We start from the raw sequence: 14,084 nt of genomic DNA on the forward strand, positions 1-14,084 counted from the left end.
ATCCAAGAGCTGCCCAGAGGATCCAAACCTGCCTGGAGAACCCAGGGGCTGTGAACCTCCTCATTTTTTCTTATAATCCAAACCCAGAGAGTCTAGCCTGTGAAAACCACTTTATAACAGAAACAACCACATTCTACCAGTGTCCTGCAGAAAGGCACAAATGGCAGCAGGAATTCACTAATGTGCTTTGCCTCAAGCCCCTGAAAATATAGCTGTGCCCAAAAAAAACAACACACAGAGAGATGAAATATTCAGAAATACTCAAAGACTGACACCTTTAGCCAGTGTCTTGTGGCAACACGTCCTGGAAGTACCAGGCTGTGAACCCGCCACAGAGCACATAACAATATTGGACCCTGGACACTGAGAAGCCAAGATAGATAACATCCAGTGACAGTACAGTGAAATGTAAAGGAGAAGAAAAGGATTGTGAGAATGACTGGGAGTGACCATACAAATAGAGATTACACAACAGTCTGTGATTGGCTGGAAGCTTTCTAGAACATTCCATCATAGTCTACATAAGTGTGTGCTCAGCCCCATTTCAGGCTCTTGTAAAGGACCTACATAAACCTGCAAACATCAGACTTCTAGGGAGCAAGGACTGCATTTCTTAGAAGAAGCTTTGAATGGGCACTTTGGTTGATGTTTTATGTTGCGCCCTTGTACGCCGCTTTTTATTTCCTATAACATAAAAGCTTTCAGCTTCTAACACTTTAATCATTCCAGTCCCTTTATTACATATTTAGCCACCTCGCAGACAACATCCCCTGGTTTGGGCAGGCCAGACACTGACAGGAGGCAGAAGGCAGGGCAAGAATCAGAGCCACTTCTGTTACTGCAACCAACCAAAGAGGTCTGTGGCTCCAAGGAGCCCAGCACTGTCTGAAGTGTGGCCAGGGCTGTCCACAGCATGGCCACAAGACACCTGAGCTGGAGCACTGAGGAAGAAATGAGTGCATCACGGTCCCTCCCATGTGTGCCCTGGACGTCCAGGAACAGGACGAGAAGAAATAAAAGAGTTAAGAAAGTTAATTTTCAAGGTGGAATAAGGGAAAGAAATTAGTAGTGCTCCTGTTCAAAGTAAAGATGACAGGAGGAAGGCCATCTCATTCCTTGTATTGCTCTTTAATTCATAAAGAACACATTGGGGCTCATGTTAGCAAGGGATGGCCACAGGAATTTGCACAGCGTGCTGTGCCTCAAGCGCCCAGAAATGCACCTGTGCCCAGAAAAGCAGCAGTAAAGGACGTGAACTATTCAGAAGCATTCAAAGACTGACTTCTTTGGCCAGTGCCTCTGTTAAGTCAAGCTTACAGCATCAGTTTGTATCACCAGAGAGCTGAGCCTAAGGGGATCCTGACCACAATCACACCTAAACCCAGCTTCAGCCAAGACTTCCCTGCAATCCCCAGCATTTCAGCATTTTGTTGCTTTTACAAGATGAACCACTTCTGGTATTCTTTGACAAAACATGCAACAAGGAAAAGGCACACCTGAAAGCCTTTGCAGTATTTTACTTCCAATCACTATAGCAAGGAAAGGTTTTGAATTCAACTAAGAGACAATAAGACAGTGAAGTACTCCAGGCCATCATGGGTCTCCTTTTTTTCCCAAACTCTCTTCCAAAGGTTCATCTGTACATTCTTTTCCCTTCCTTCCTGAACCCTGGGAGTTCTCCTGTGTCATACTCTGCCTTATAAATGGGGAAATGCTGGACTTGTTAACTGTGCCCAGAGCCTTTTGGGACACTTGGGAGCCCAGCCAGACCGTTCCCATTTGTGACGTTGGGTTGCGTGCGTCCAGATCCCATGGTGGCGCTTGGGCCCCCCCCTGACCAGCAGGCTATAAAAGGGGACAAAGACACCGGGGGTGCCCACTCCCAGGAGAGCAGCTCCCTCAGGAGACAGCATCTTCCCAGGGGACGGCAGCGCCAGTGCGACTCCGACATGCACACGCACCAGGAGACGAGCACCGACGTGCAGCCCAACAAGCAGAAGTGGCTGATGTTTCGGAGAGGGAACAAGGTGAGGGACGGGGCAGCTCACAGCTGCCTTGAGAGCAGGCCCGGGCTTGCCCTTCAGGAGAGAGAGGCTGGGCCAGGGGAGCCGTTTCCACCCTAGAGGGGCACCTCATCGTCTTCCTCATCCTCATCATTCTCGTCCTCTGTGCAGATTTCATCCTCTGAGCCACGGGCAGCCCCGCAAGAGGCTGAGGAGCGCCGTGACCTCTGTGCCACCCTAGGAACACAGGCGGCAGCAGCAGAGAGCCGGGCAGGGGCCGTGCACAGCCCGGGGCCCGCGGCCCGGCCCTGCTGCACTCGCTACGGCGCGGCTCCCGTGCCATCCCGAGCAGGGTGACGACTGCGTTCCGGAGACTCAGTCAGCAGCCGGGGACACAGCAGCACCTCCGTCAGGGCACGGAGGGAGCGAGGGCAGCAGGGACAGAGAGCCGGGCAGCCGCCCCACACGGCCCCTGCTATCCCCCCCCCCCCCCCCAGCCCCTCGTCCGGCCCGCTGCAAGCTCTCGATGGGCAGGGGGCAGGGCCGGAGGTGGGGGCAACGCCTGATGGTCAGGACAAGGCCAGATTCAGCCTGCAGCAGGAGAGGGAAGCGGACAGCTCCAAAGACCTCTCCCAAGAGGAACGGGACCAAGACCAGAGCTGTGGAAGTGCAGAAGTGAGGACCTCTGAAGCCACGCGAGGCCGGGGTAGAGCAGGGGAACCTTCCCTCGTGCACAGCCACAGGCCAAGCCTCGGCTCTGCCCAGCGCAGCCCTTCCCAGCTGGGGTGAGTCCTCCTCCTCTGAAGAAATGCTGGGTGATTTACCCCCCAGCCCCTCGCCAAGCCACGTGGAAGCTTGCAGGCAGTGGGCAATAGAAGCAGCGAGGGTACTGCTGCCAGGGCTGCAGAGCGAGCCTGGGGACACCTCGGAGTATGTCCAAGACGGAAGCAGCGGGGATGAGACTGCAGGTCCTGCCATCATGAGCCAAGATGCCTGGAGCCTTCCAAAGGCACAGGACTCTTAGTGCTTTCTCCCCAACCTGGAGATCAACCAGCTGCCCAAGGGGAAGACAGCAGCATGGAAGAGTTATCAGAGGACAAGTGCAATGACATCACGATCCACACCCTCTGGGTGAATCCCCTTTACCTACAGCTCCTGGTGGAGCCCGAATCGGTACTGGCAGAAGAGGCAGTCTCTGAGCTGCCCAGCACATCTTGTGCCCTGGCAGCTCCCAGGGACACCCAGCCAGGAGCTGCTGCCTGAGCCAGGATGGATGCGAGGACACCAAATCCTTGTGCCTCGTGGCACAAGGCATTTGTTTTGTGCAGTACCCCCTTCTTTTTTGCCTGGTTCTCCTAGATAACTGCCCTGGTGCAGATGTCATTCTGCAGGATCTCTGTGAGAAGGATTTCTTTCCTGGAATTGCAAATGGGTTTTCCTCTGCCACAAGGAGAAACAGTCACCAGGTCTGAGAGATGGCAAGGCTCCAGCACCTCTGTAATTCATAACGTCTTCACTGTGTTTCCTCGTTGATCTTTAAGAGCAGGAAAAGCTTCATCAGCGTGCAGAAAAATAAAAATCTGTGCTTTCAAATGAACATTGTAGCCATGAGAAGAAGGAGAAAGGAGGTCAGATCTAAGCATGGATCAGCATGAGCAAAGACAAACTCAGCTCTGTTAAGAAATAGCTGCCTGTCCTTACATCTGATGTCCCCTCCAGCTCTAAAATCCAGATCCCTGCAGCAATGGCCCTGGGAGTGCAGGAGCCTCAGTGGCCTCCTGGCTTCATGCAGCTGAGGAGATGGGACACCTGAAGAGCCTTAAATGCACACAAACTAAAGCCCAAAGCTTCCTGTTCAGCCAGCCAGACTAGCCCTGTAAAACACACAACCCAGACAAACACAGAGCACATTGGATGAGGGAACTACAGAGTAATTTAAAAAATATCTGCATTCCTCACTCACCTCTCTACAGACCCCCTTTCCAAAGTAGAGGTGCATTGTGTACTTTTCCAGAAATCAGCTGCTTTCAGAGCCCAGGAACAGTTGGCAAAAACGGCTTCTTTCAAGTACCTTAGAGCTGAGGCAATTATAAAAGAATTAAACTGACATTTCTAACTTGCAACAGAAGAGGAATGTGCAGTCATGAAATTAAGAGCTACTTCTGGCAAAATACTCTTTTCACCTGTCTGCGGCAAAGAATAAAAGGACAAGAATCATTGTTGGCTTTTTTTTCCCTTTCTTGTACTAGTTGCTAGTTATTGCTGAATCCCCAAATGCCGGAACCCAGGGTTTTTCCAAACTATGAGAGAGAGATTTAGTGCTCAGTACCTGGTTTACCCAGCCTCATTTGGTGACCAACAACATTTTGCCAGGAAGATTACCTTGCTCAAGTTATTCCCCTAGGGGCTTAGATCTTCATTTTCTGGTTTATTGCACTGGCTTGAAAGGTCTTTCCAGCACTTTCTTCCAGTCTGGGGATGGATGCAGAGGGAGGGTTTTCCCCTTGTGCTTTGGTGGCTCAGACCTTTACAAAGACACTGCTGCCCTGCACTTTGGGAGGATCCCCCACATCGCTCAGGTGTTTCGTCTGCATTTCTTATTCTGCCCTTCACAGTTGTCAAAACCTGCTGAAGAGCTGAGCCCTGGTCTCTGACCACCAGGGCATGCAGTGCTATTGAAGGCATGTGAATATATGTATGACTGATAATACAGAAATGTGCTTCTAATAAATGTGTTTTTATTGTTACACTATTGTAGCTGTCAAGGATGGGGGAACCCAGCTGTGTTTTTCACTCTTGCAGTGATCACTGTGTCATCAGTACAAGCTGGATGCTGTGTCACAGTCTGCAAACAGAGAAGGAAATTTTGTAGGTAAACCTGGGGATATTATTTGTGTTTACATGAGCTCCCCTGTGCTGTAGCTATTTTAGAGCTGCTGTTACATCTCAGTTGACTAAATTGGAAATAAATACTCTCTATATCTAGTCATGAATGCTATGGACAATCTAAAAGGCTGCACCAGGTAAAAGCAACCCCAGTCCTCTGGATTTGGTGCCAGTAGCTGAGGCAGTGTGGTGTCAGTGCTCTGCTTTCCCCATGTATTAGCTCAAAGGAAGATGTTTTTTGTGATCAGGACGGTGAAATGCTGGCACAGGTTGTCCAGAGAGGATGTCTCATCCCTGGAAACATCCAAGGCCAGAAACTACAGAAGTCACTGAGCCATTCCTAAAGAATCCCTTGTAGCCAATGTGATGTGTGCTGGAAGCTTGAAGAGAAACAGAACAAATCACTGCTCTCGCTCTCAGGTGGAAAGCACTGGAGCAACAATTCAGATAGATTCCTTAATGAGAAAAGGAATTGATGGCTCTGATTATTTCTTCAAGCAGATAAACAAGAAAGCCATTACATGAACTTCAGGAGCACACTGACCACACTCTCCTCTGAAAACAACCCTCCCACAGAGTAGGAGCAGTTCAGCAGCATATCCTACAAGGAATTTACAGGTGGATTGCACTCTGGTGCAGAGACTTGTAACAGCTGGTTCAAGGGCTTGCTCCCATTCCAGGCCTGCTCTTTGAAGATGGCTCTAACCTTGCACAGGCCCACAGTTTTACAGCTCAAAGCATAAGACACAGATGAAATCACCCATAAAAAGACATCGATCTCCTTTCTATTTCCAGATTGTCATCCTAGCACAAAAACAAAAAACAAAAAAAAAAAAAAAAAAAACCAACAACAACAACAACAAAAAACCAGTTCTTCATCTGGTGTTCTGTTGGTGAGAGCTCAGCCCCTGCTTGGTGTCAGTCTGGAAGGAGGAAAAGTGCAGTGGGAGCTCCTTGTGCCAACAGAAACTCCAGAAGGTCAGAGGCAGATTAAGCCTTATTAAGCCTTACTTTTTAAAATAAAAGCTGCCTCCTCCAGAGGTATCAATGCCCTTTGCTGGGGTTAACTGACAAATGATGGATTGCTTGGTGCTCCCTGTTTATATGGGAGACTCCTGCTTCAGACCTCTCCGTGCCAGGAGAAGGCAAACAGTGTCTGAGGAGGAGGATGGTGTGCAGGGGTGGCACCGATTGTACAGCAGCAACTTTTCCTTTCTTCAAGGTGCTGTATCCACACTCCTCAATCACAGACATATTTACCATCAATACCTTTGGTAGCAAATGTTAACAAACTTACCATCAATACTTTTGTTTAAAAAGTAACTGCAGCCACCAAGGACTGGCTGGTGATTTCAGGTCATTGAGGGCCTGGAATCTTCAGGGCTGGAGCTATTCTACCTTGTTAGTCTTGAGAGCACTTTCCTGTTATGGAAATGAGTTGGGCAGAAGCGATGTAGGGAGGCAACAGAAAAATTAACAAAAAGTGAAGGGTATTTCTGTGCACCACTGTTGACAAGTGCTATCCAGTGATCAAATCAGGGTCCTCAGGGATCCTAGCTCAGGGCTCCAGCCCTGTGCTCATGTCCAAGGGCTTCCTGTAATGCCCTGGCAATGAGGGTTCTGTGAACACGGTGACAAGGGAATTGTTTCTTCCATGGCCTCCACAGATCCAAATGAGCTAACATATTCTAGCCACTCTGGATAAAGAAAAATTACTTCTGCTGAAAGCAGACCCTTCAAATCCTCCCTAATGTTGCAGAGTAGGTCTATTTTCCCCATCAGCTACATGTCATGATTGGCTGTGTCTGTTTTAGGCTATCACCCACTCTGACTGACACTGTGAGAGGGTCAGGGCCTGGGAGATACTTCCAAACCTTTATGTGAAAAATGTAAAGTGCAGAAGTGCTGGTCTCTGGGTTAAATTAAGCTCCACAGGGATCCCCGTACCTTGCACAGGAGTTAGTGGAAGTTTCTTAGAGGAGAGTTCTACACACTTTTCCCAGAAACCATCACACATTTTAATTACTCCTTTCACACATCCAAGCACTTTATATGCAAGTCAACTTCCAGGCAAGTGTCTTTTTAATAACCTTTTAGTTAAGCCTGGTACTTTTAATTTCACCAACCATTTACTCTTCCCATATAACAGACCTTTGCTCAAAATACTTCCACCATTATGCCAGAGGTACAAATTCCACTGACTGCTAGCACCAAAAAGCAGAATAACTGGATGTTCCAAAATACCATAACTGCCTAGGCAGAACTGTCACACAACATAAAGCTGTGACTAAGTGGTGCAGTTTAAATGGATATTAAACCACCCTACAGCAGGAGCATCCCATACCCAAAAGAAAAGCAGCAGAGATTGTAGCTGATAACTTCAGAATGGGATTAGAAAATGAGTGCAGAAACTTAATGCATGATAACCTCAGGAACATCTTTGTCACGTTGCTGTCTGCCCTCTCTCCAGCTCACTTCAGATGGTGCTGGACAGCACAGTCCCCACAGAGCATCACTGGTGACCTCCCTCAGCAGATCACTCACCCACAGCCAGTCAGGATTCTTTTAATGCAAAGATTTTTCCTCTCTGAGAGGCTGCACAGCCTTCAGATAAGACTGAGCTGTTACTAAGGGGCTCCATCAAAGGCCTTTTGCAAACCTAAAACCGAACTGGAGCTTCCTGCAGAGGCAAGCTTGGAGAAGTCTCACTCAGGGCCCAGCCATCCCAGAATTACAAACACACACACACAGAGAACACATCCCTCAGAGGCAGGATGCATATTGGGTGCCTCATCTGGAAATTTCTTTGAGGAATGAAATGGAAATGATCCATTAGTGACACTAATTAGTCTCCCATTTATAATCAAGCTTAAGTTTTGCTGGGGACAGTGGTTCATCTTGACCTGAGCCAAGGACCTGACAATAACCACTGCAGGACCCACTGTGTGACACCTGCTCAGCTGCTGCACAGGTGGGAGGTGCTGAGCTGCCAACGTCCCTTTTTATTCTATGAAATATGGAAACAAACAGCACAATCAGTACTTTATATTAAATAACCTGGTAATAAATGCAAAGGTGCATTAACCTGGAGCTTCACCTTCACTCTGCTGCACAACTTTCCACTGAAAAGCCAGAAAGCCCTAGAAAGAAATTAATGGAATTATGGCAGCTAGTAAGGAAAAACGAAGCAAAGAAGCAAAATCTTCTGGTTTTGGAAAAGAAATTCAGGCTGCAACTTCAGGACAAACTGGATGCTTCTACCACAGTGGTTAAAAGTAGATTTAAATCCATTATTACATTTCAAAGTTAAAGCCCCACTGCTGACACTGAGGCATTACACACCTCTTGAGAGTCACAGCCTTGGAGTATTTGTCAACACCTGCCCAAGTCTGCCAGGCTAATTCCTAAGGAAATTTTTCTTCACTAACCATTTAAATCTAAATCAAAGTGAAGACTCTAACAGACACATTGGGCAGTACTTGGACATACCACAGAACATGTTTTTGTTATGGGAAGCTTCCCTATGTGTGAAAACATTTCAATGAAGAAGGTTCCTGTGCAATGAGTAGCAAATGTGGCTTAAATTTGGTCTTTTGCTCTTTGACTTTTGTGTCCTCAAACATTTCCTTCCACAATACTCAACTGCTTAGATTTAGTGTATATGGTTCCATCAGAGACACGGATGTCACCCCAAGAGCATGCACCACCAGAGTCAAAATAAAGCTTTCCCCATTATTAACAGACATTCAACCCATCACTCAAAATGCATAAAGTATTGGTACTCCCTCAGATAGAAACATTCTGAAATACAGCTGGTAACTGTTGTGTTTATTAAGGAACTGGTTTGTAGGTGAAGTTTGTTTTTTAAGTAACCAACATGATACTTCTTCTTCCAAATAAAAAGAAATGCAACAGAAAGGAAAATTCAGCAAAATACAAGGAAAGAAGGGATAGAGGGACAACTCTGAACTGTTCTAACTTAGTGAGTTAACAGATCTCCAAGCCCAGTGTCAAAGAGCCATCACACTCAAGAGGGCAGGGCTGATTTATGCAGTGAATTCTCACAGCCTCTGCTTGCACATCCTGCACAAAGCTCAAGCGGATGCATCGCCAGTCCAGCAAACAGAGACAGTGCAAGCACATGTGAGTGGTTCCAGTCTCAAGTCTCCCATTTCATTACTCAAGGGTAATTAGGTTATTTTCTCATACAAAGCCGTTTAAAGCCAGGCAGTGCAATCCTTCCCAGTACAAGTTCCAGAGCCCCCTGTGATGCAGCATTCCCTGTCAGACACTGCTGGGCAGTGGGCCTGGACTGAGCAGAGCACATGTGCTTTTCCAGCCCAACTGAGCAGTCCTCGTTCAGGTACAAAGCAACCACAGAGACCTCAAATTAAGTTTTGTCCAACTTGTGTGTGCGCTCGTGCCTCCGTAGGGTCCCTGACTCAGTGAAGGAATGCCCACAGAAATTACAGGAGTAGGGCTTCTCTCCGGTGTGGATGCGGTGATGGCGCTGGAGCGATGCCAGCCGGGTGAAGGTCCCTCCACACTCCTCACAATAGAATGGCCGTGCCCCGGAGTGAGTCTGCTGGTGTCTCTTGAGCCTGAGCAGCTGCACAAACGCCATGCCGCACTCCTGACATTTGTAGGGCTTGTCCTCCCGGTGGATCACCTTGTGCTTGGACAGCAGGTTGGGCTTATCGAAGCCTTTGCCACACGTCGGGCAGGCGTAAGGTTTGAAGTCGTCTTCCTGAGACTTCGTGTTTCCAGGACAAGCCTGATCTGGGCACTCAACACTGTGCTGGCTGCGGTGCAGCACGGACCAGGGGTTCCTGGCCATGCCGTTGGCCAGGATCACCATGGAGCGCTCGATCTTGTGCACGTTGCGCAGGTGCCTCCAGACGTCGGCCGTGCGGATGAAGCCCTTGTCACACTCGGGGCACTTGTGCGGCCTCTCGCTGGAATGGATGAGTTTGTGCATGCGCAGGTTGGCCGCGCGGGAGAAGGCTTTGGCGCAGATGGGACAGTGGTAGGAGTTTTCCAGCAGGTGAGCTCGCCTGTGCTCCTGCAGCTCGCTCACGCCACGAAAAGAGGAGCCACACTTCTTGCATCGATAGGGCAGAGCTTCCTCAGGGACAGGCTCCAGGTCCCCACCAAACACATCCCTGAGAGCGGCGCTTCTGTTGTCCTCACGGAGTTTTGTTATTGTCTGTGGTTTCCTGGGGCGCTCAGAGGAACAGTGATCTAAATGCTCATCTTCACTCTGCAGGTGGAAGCTGGTGCTGGAGGGGGCAAACTCCCCAGCTGGACTCTCACCTTGTTTCTGGCAGTAGGTGTCACTGGTTTCTTTGTCTCCACACCGCTCCTGCTTTCCTGCAGGACCTGCAGAGTTTCCAGGAGGACTGCAGGAGTAATCCATGTCCACCTCCTTCTGCAAGCTACAGCTTTGGCCCAGCTGCTTCGTAGTTTTTCTGGGATAATTTGAATGCTTCCCCCTTGTGTCACAAATGTTATTGTCACTCATATCCATCCTCTGAGGCAAACACTGTGTTCATCTGCAGCTCATCACCCAGAGCTTTGTGTCCTTCATGGCAACTCCATCTCATTCTCAGCTCTTCTGACAGTTCTCCCTAGAAAATAAAACACTTGTTTCATCGGCGATTCTTCTGATATTATAAATTTAGAGCAGATATTATAAAAATAGAGCTACTATTAAATATATAGAAAATATACATTCAGCACACAAAACACAGACAGACTATGTTAAATAAAGTTAAATATTCGATAATCAGCCAGCCTTCACTACCAAATATAAATTGATAATTCTGATTTAAAATTTTCCTAGAGATGAGAAATCACAGAATCCCAGAATGGTTTGGGTTGCAGGGAGCTTAAATACCATCTCATTCCAACCCTCTGCCATGGGCAGGACACCTTCCACTAGACCAGATTGCTCCAAGCCCCGTCCAGCCTGGACTTAGACACTTTGAGGGATGGGGCAGACAGAGGCAACCTGTGCCTCACCACCCTCACTGCAAGGAATTTCTTCCTAATAACTAATCTAAATCTCTCCTCTTTTAGTTTAAAAATGTTCCCCCTTGTCCTATCACTACGTGTGTTAAACATTGCTCTCCTTTTCTGTTAAATCCCTTCAAGTACCGGAAGGTGGGATAAGACATCTCCGAATATAAGCATATATATAAATGGACTCAATATGCCAAAACAAATATTTCTGTATTTCCACATGTACATACATGTAAAACTTGCCTATTTAGCTTCAGCAGGCTTATCGAGTGCAGTTATCAAGGCAGTACAGTGATGTACATTAAGTGAAAGCCCTTTTCACATTCCAGAAAGGCTGGCTCCATCAGCCACACAAACCATGCTTTCTTCTGCTGGAGACATGGAAAACAATGTGGATTAGTCTTCATTAGTCACTGCCTGGAACAGCGTGGCTCGACTCACCCCCAATTACAGCCATTCCCGACAATTTAATAAGGAGCTGGTAACAGGAGTATTCCTCACCTCCAGCCCCTCCAGTTGAGCTGCCGATGCCTTTAGGGAGGAAAAACTTTCCAAGGGATGCTGCAGCTGCTTGGCTTAAGAGAACTCCATAACCAAGGCTACCTATTTCCTGCATCAGCAGGATGTGGAAACCACGGCGCGGGCTGAAAAATAATAATAACAACAACAAATACATACACATATATGTATATATATTTAAAAAGAAAAGATTTTTTTTGTTGTTGTTCCAGGTAGCACGACCCGACCTCCCCCCCCCACCACCACCAGTTTTATCCCGTTCCCTGTTCCCCCGCCCTACCTGGGTGCTGCGGATCCTCCGTGCATCCCCCGCGTATCCCCCGCGCATCCCCCGCGTATCCCCCGCGCATCCCCCGCGCATCCCCCGCGCATCCCCCGCGTATCCCCCGCGCATCCCCCGCGCATCCCCCGCGCATCCCCCGCGTATCCCCCGCGCATCCCCCGCGCCGGCGCGGAGCCCGGGGCAGCGGCACCGGCGCAGTGATGGCTCGGCAGTGCCGGAGCTGCCGGCAGCGGGGCGGGACCGGACACTGCGTCCTCTCCCCGGCCACCGCGTCCCCTCCCCGGCCACCGCGTCCCTTCCCAGGCCAGCGCTCCCCGCCCGGCTCCACGCCCCGTTCCAACCCCGCTGCCGGGCCGGGCGGATCCCGGTGTTCCAGGAGTTCGTGGAATAATGGAATGGTATGGCTTGGAAGGGACCTCGAATGTCATCTCGTTCCAGCCCCCCTGCCGTGGGCAAGGACAACTTCCTCTAGAATAGGGTGCACCGAAGCCCATCCAGCCTGGCTTTGGACGCTTCCAGAGATCCAGGGGCAGCCACAGCTTCTCTGGGCAGCCTGTGCCAGGGTCTCGCCACCCTCACAGTGAAAAGAATTCATCCAGTGTCTAATCTAAACCTACTGTCTTTCAATTTGAACCCGTTCTTCCTTGTCACGCCACTCCAGCTCTTGCAAATAGTCTTGCCCGGTTTTCTTGTAGGCTCCCTTCGGGTACTGCAAGGCCACATTTAGGTCACCCCAAAGCCTTATCTTCTCCAAGATGAACAATCCCAGTTGTCTTGGCCTCTCCTCATAGCAGAGGTGTTCCATCCCTCTGATTACCTGGGTGCCCTCCTCTGGACTCGCCCTTTCTATCCCTCAGCGCCAGCTCACAGCAATTCATGGAGTGTCCCGTGTCCCCCACCATGGCAATAACTGTGCATCCATCTTCCTGCAGGAGTGTGGCAGGGATTGATTCCCTTTCAGGCCCTGCCTTGTCAGAAGAAACGGGCTCTGCCCGTCAGGTGGGATCAATCCACCTCCCAGGACTCTGTTCCACATCCTACTAGAATAAGCCTTCGCACCCAAAAGGGCACTCAGCATCTTCAGTGATGCCTCACCAGGGCCTTTCACAGTGGCACCAGTTCCTTGAGAAGTCCTTTGCCCAACGCACCCAAGGATACCACCTGCTTTTGCCAAAGCCACAGTAGGATCATGGTCCACAGTTGAAACCACTCTCCAACATCTCTGTGTAATCTCACGGAGATTGCTCCAGCTTTAAACTCAGATCTGGGAAGCTTTGCACTGCCTTTTCCTAGCAAAACTCCTCCAGCTTTGGGAAATGGGCTCCACAATTAGCAGCAAATACAGAACTGAAATGACAAATGAACAAGAGCATACACTGCCAGCATGCAAATATGGCACAGAAGAATGCTCCAAGCTCTGCATTATTTTTGTGATTGCACAGATCTTACTAAAAATAAGCATGAAGCCAAAAACTGCTCTGCTGGGAGTTGAGGGTGAGGAAATGTACCTACTCCTTCCACATGGAAAAGCGAGTTCCTTCTGAGAGCAGAGTAAGTGGCAGTTCAGTTCAGATGAGGCAGATCAAAAATAAGTTTGCAACAATCCTTTAATAACAGTCCTTGAATCCATGAGGAGCCCACACTCTGCTCCAAATGGCAAACCTTGCAGGGGAAGAACTGTCATTCCAACTTTCCCAAACTAGGAAAAAATAAAAAAACAACAAAGCAACTCAGAAGATTTCCATTATTTTTACTGGATTTTTTTCCCAGAATTTAAATGCTTAGATGTTTCTTACTTAGCTGGGCAGGGTAAAGGCTGTCTCCCACCTAGACCCAGGATGCATGGAATCACATACCCCTTCCACATACCTCATGGAAGACAAACACACACACCCTCCCCTTCTTCATAAGGAAAACTCTAGGAATACATAAGAACAGGCACCCACATCCCCACAGCCAAGCATGTTTGTGTGGGACAAAGATGATGAATGGCCAGTTTTAAAAAAATTCCAAATTGTGGTTTATCACAATCACCAAGAAATATTGTAGTGCCAGCAGTGTCCTTCCTCTGAGGGATCATGGCCAAAAGGCCAAAGCATCTCCATGTGCTCCTCCTCAAAAGCATCAATAAAAATGTTTTACTCATGCCCACTTATCCTCCCTTGAGGTTCCTCGGAGTGCTCAGAGGAAAAGAATTCTCAACATTCATCTCCATGCTCTAGGACAGGGTTGGTGGCTTGATTCAATCACACTTCTGGTAGGAATTTTTTAGGTCTCCTCATCTTGGCCCTGCAGTTCCATATGGGTTTCTCATTGGACTGAAGGTCTCGCAGGATGCACCCAAGGCTGGAAGGTGGTGAGGAATCTTCCAT

The 14,084-nt window shown here is 48.8% G+C and overlaps 1 protein-coding gene across 1 annotated transcript; it reads right to left on the minus strand.

Moving 5' to 3' along the window:
• Nucleotides 1-9,279: 9,279 nt before the first annotated feature.
• LOC134046921 (zinc finger protein 664-like) lies at nucleotides 9,280-12,634 on the minus strand. Its single transcript, XM_062497760.1, has 2 exons — nucleotides 12,624-12,634; nucleotides 9,280-10,417 (listed from the first exon to the last, which is right to left on the minus strand). Exons 1-2 carry the CDS (start codon nucleotides 12,632-12,634, stop codon nucleotides 9,280-9,282), a joined length of 1,149 nt encoding a protein of 382 aa, XP_062353744.1.
• Nucleotides 12,635-14,084: the final 1,450 nt, after the last annotated feature.

Source organism: Cinclus cinclus, chromosome 8, assembly GCF_963662255.1.
Source record: "Cinclus cinclus chromosome 8, bCinCin1.1, whole genome shotgun sequence".
Lineage (NCBI taxonomy): Eukaryota > Metazoa > Chordata > Aves > Passeriformes > Cinclidae > Cinclus > Cinclus cinclus.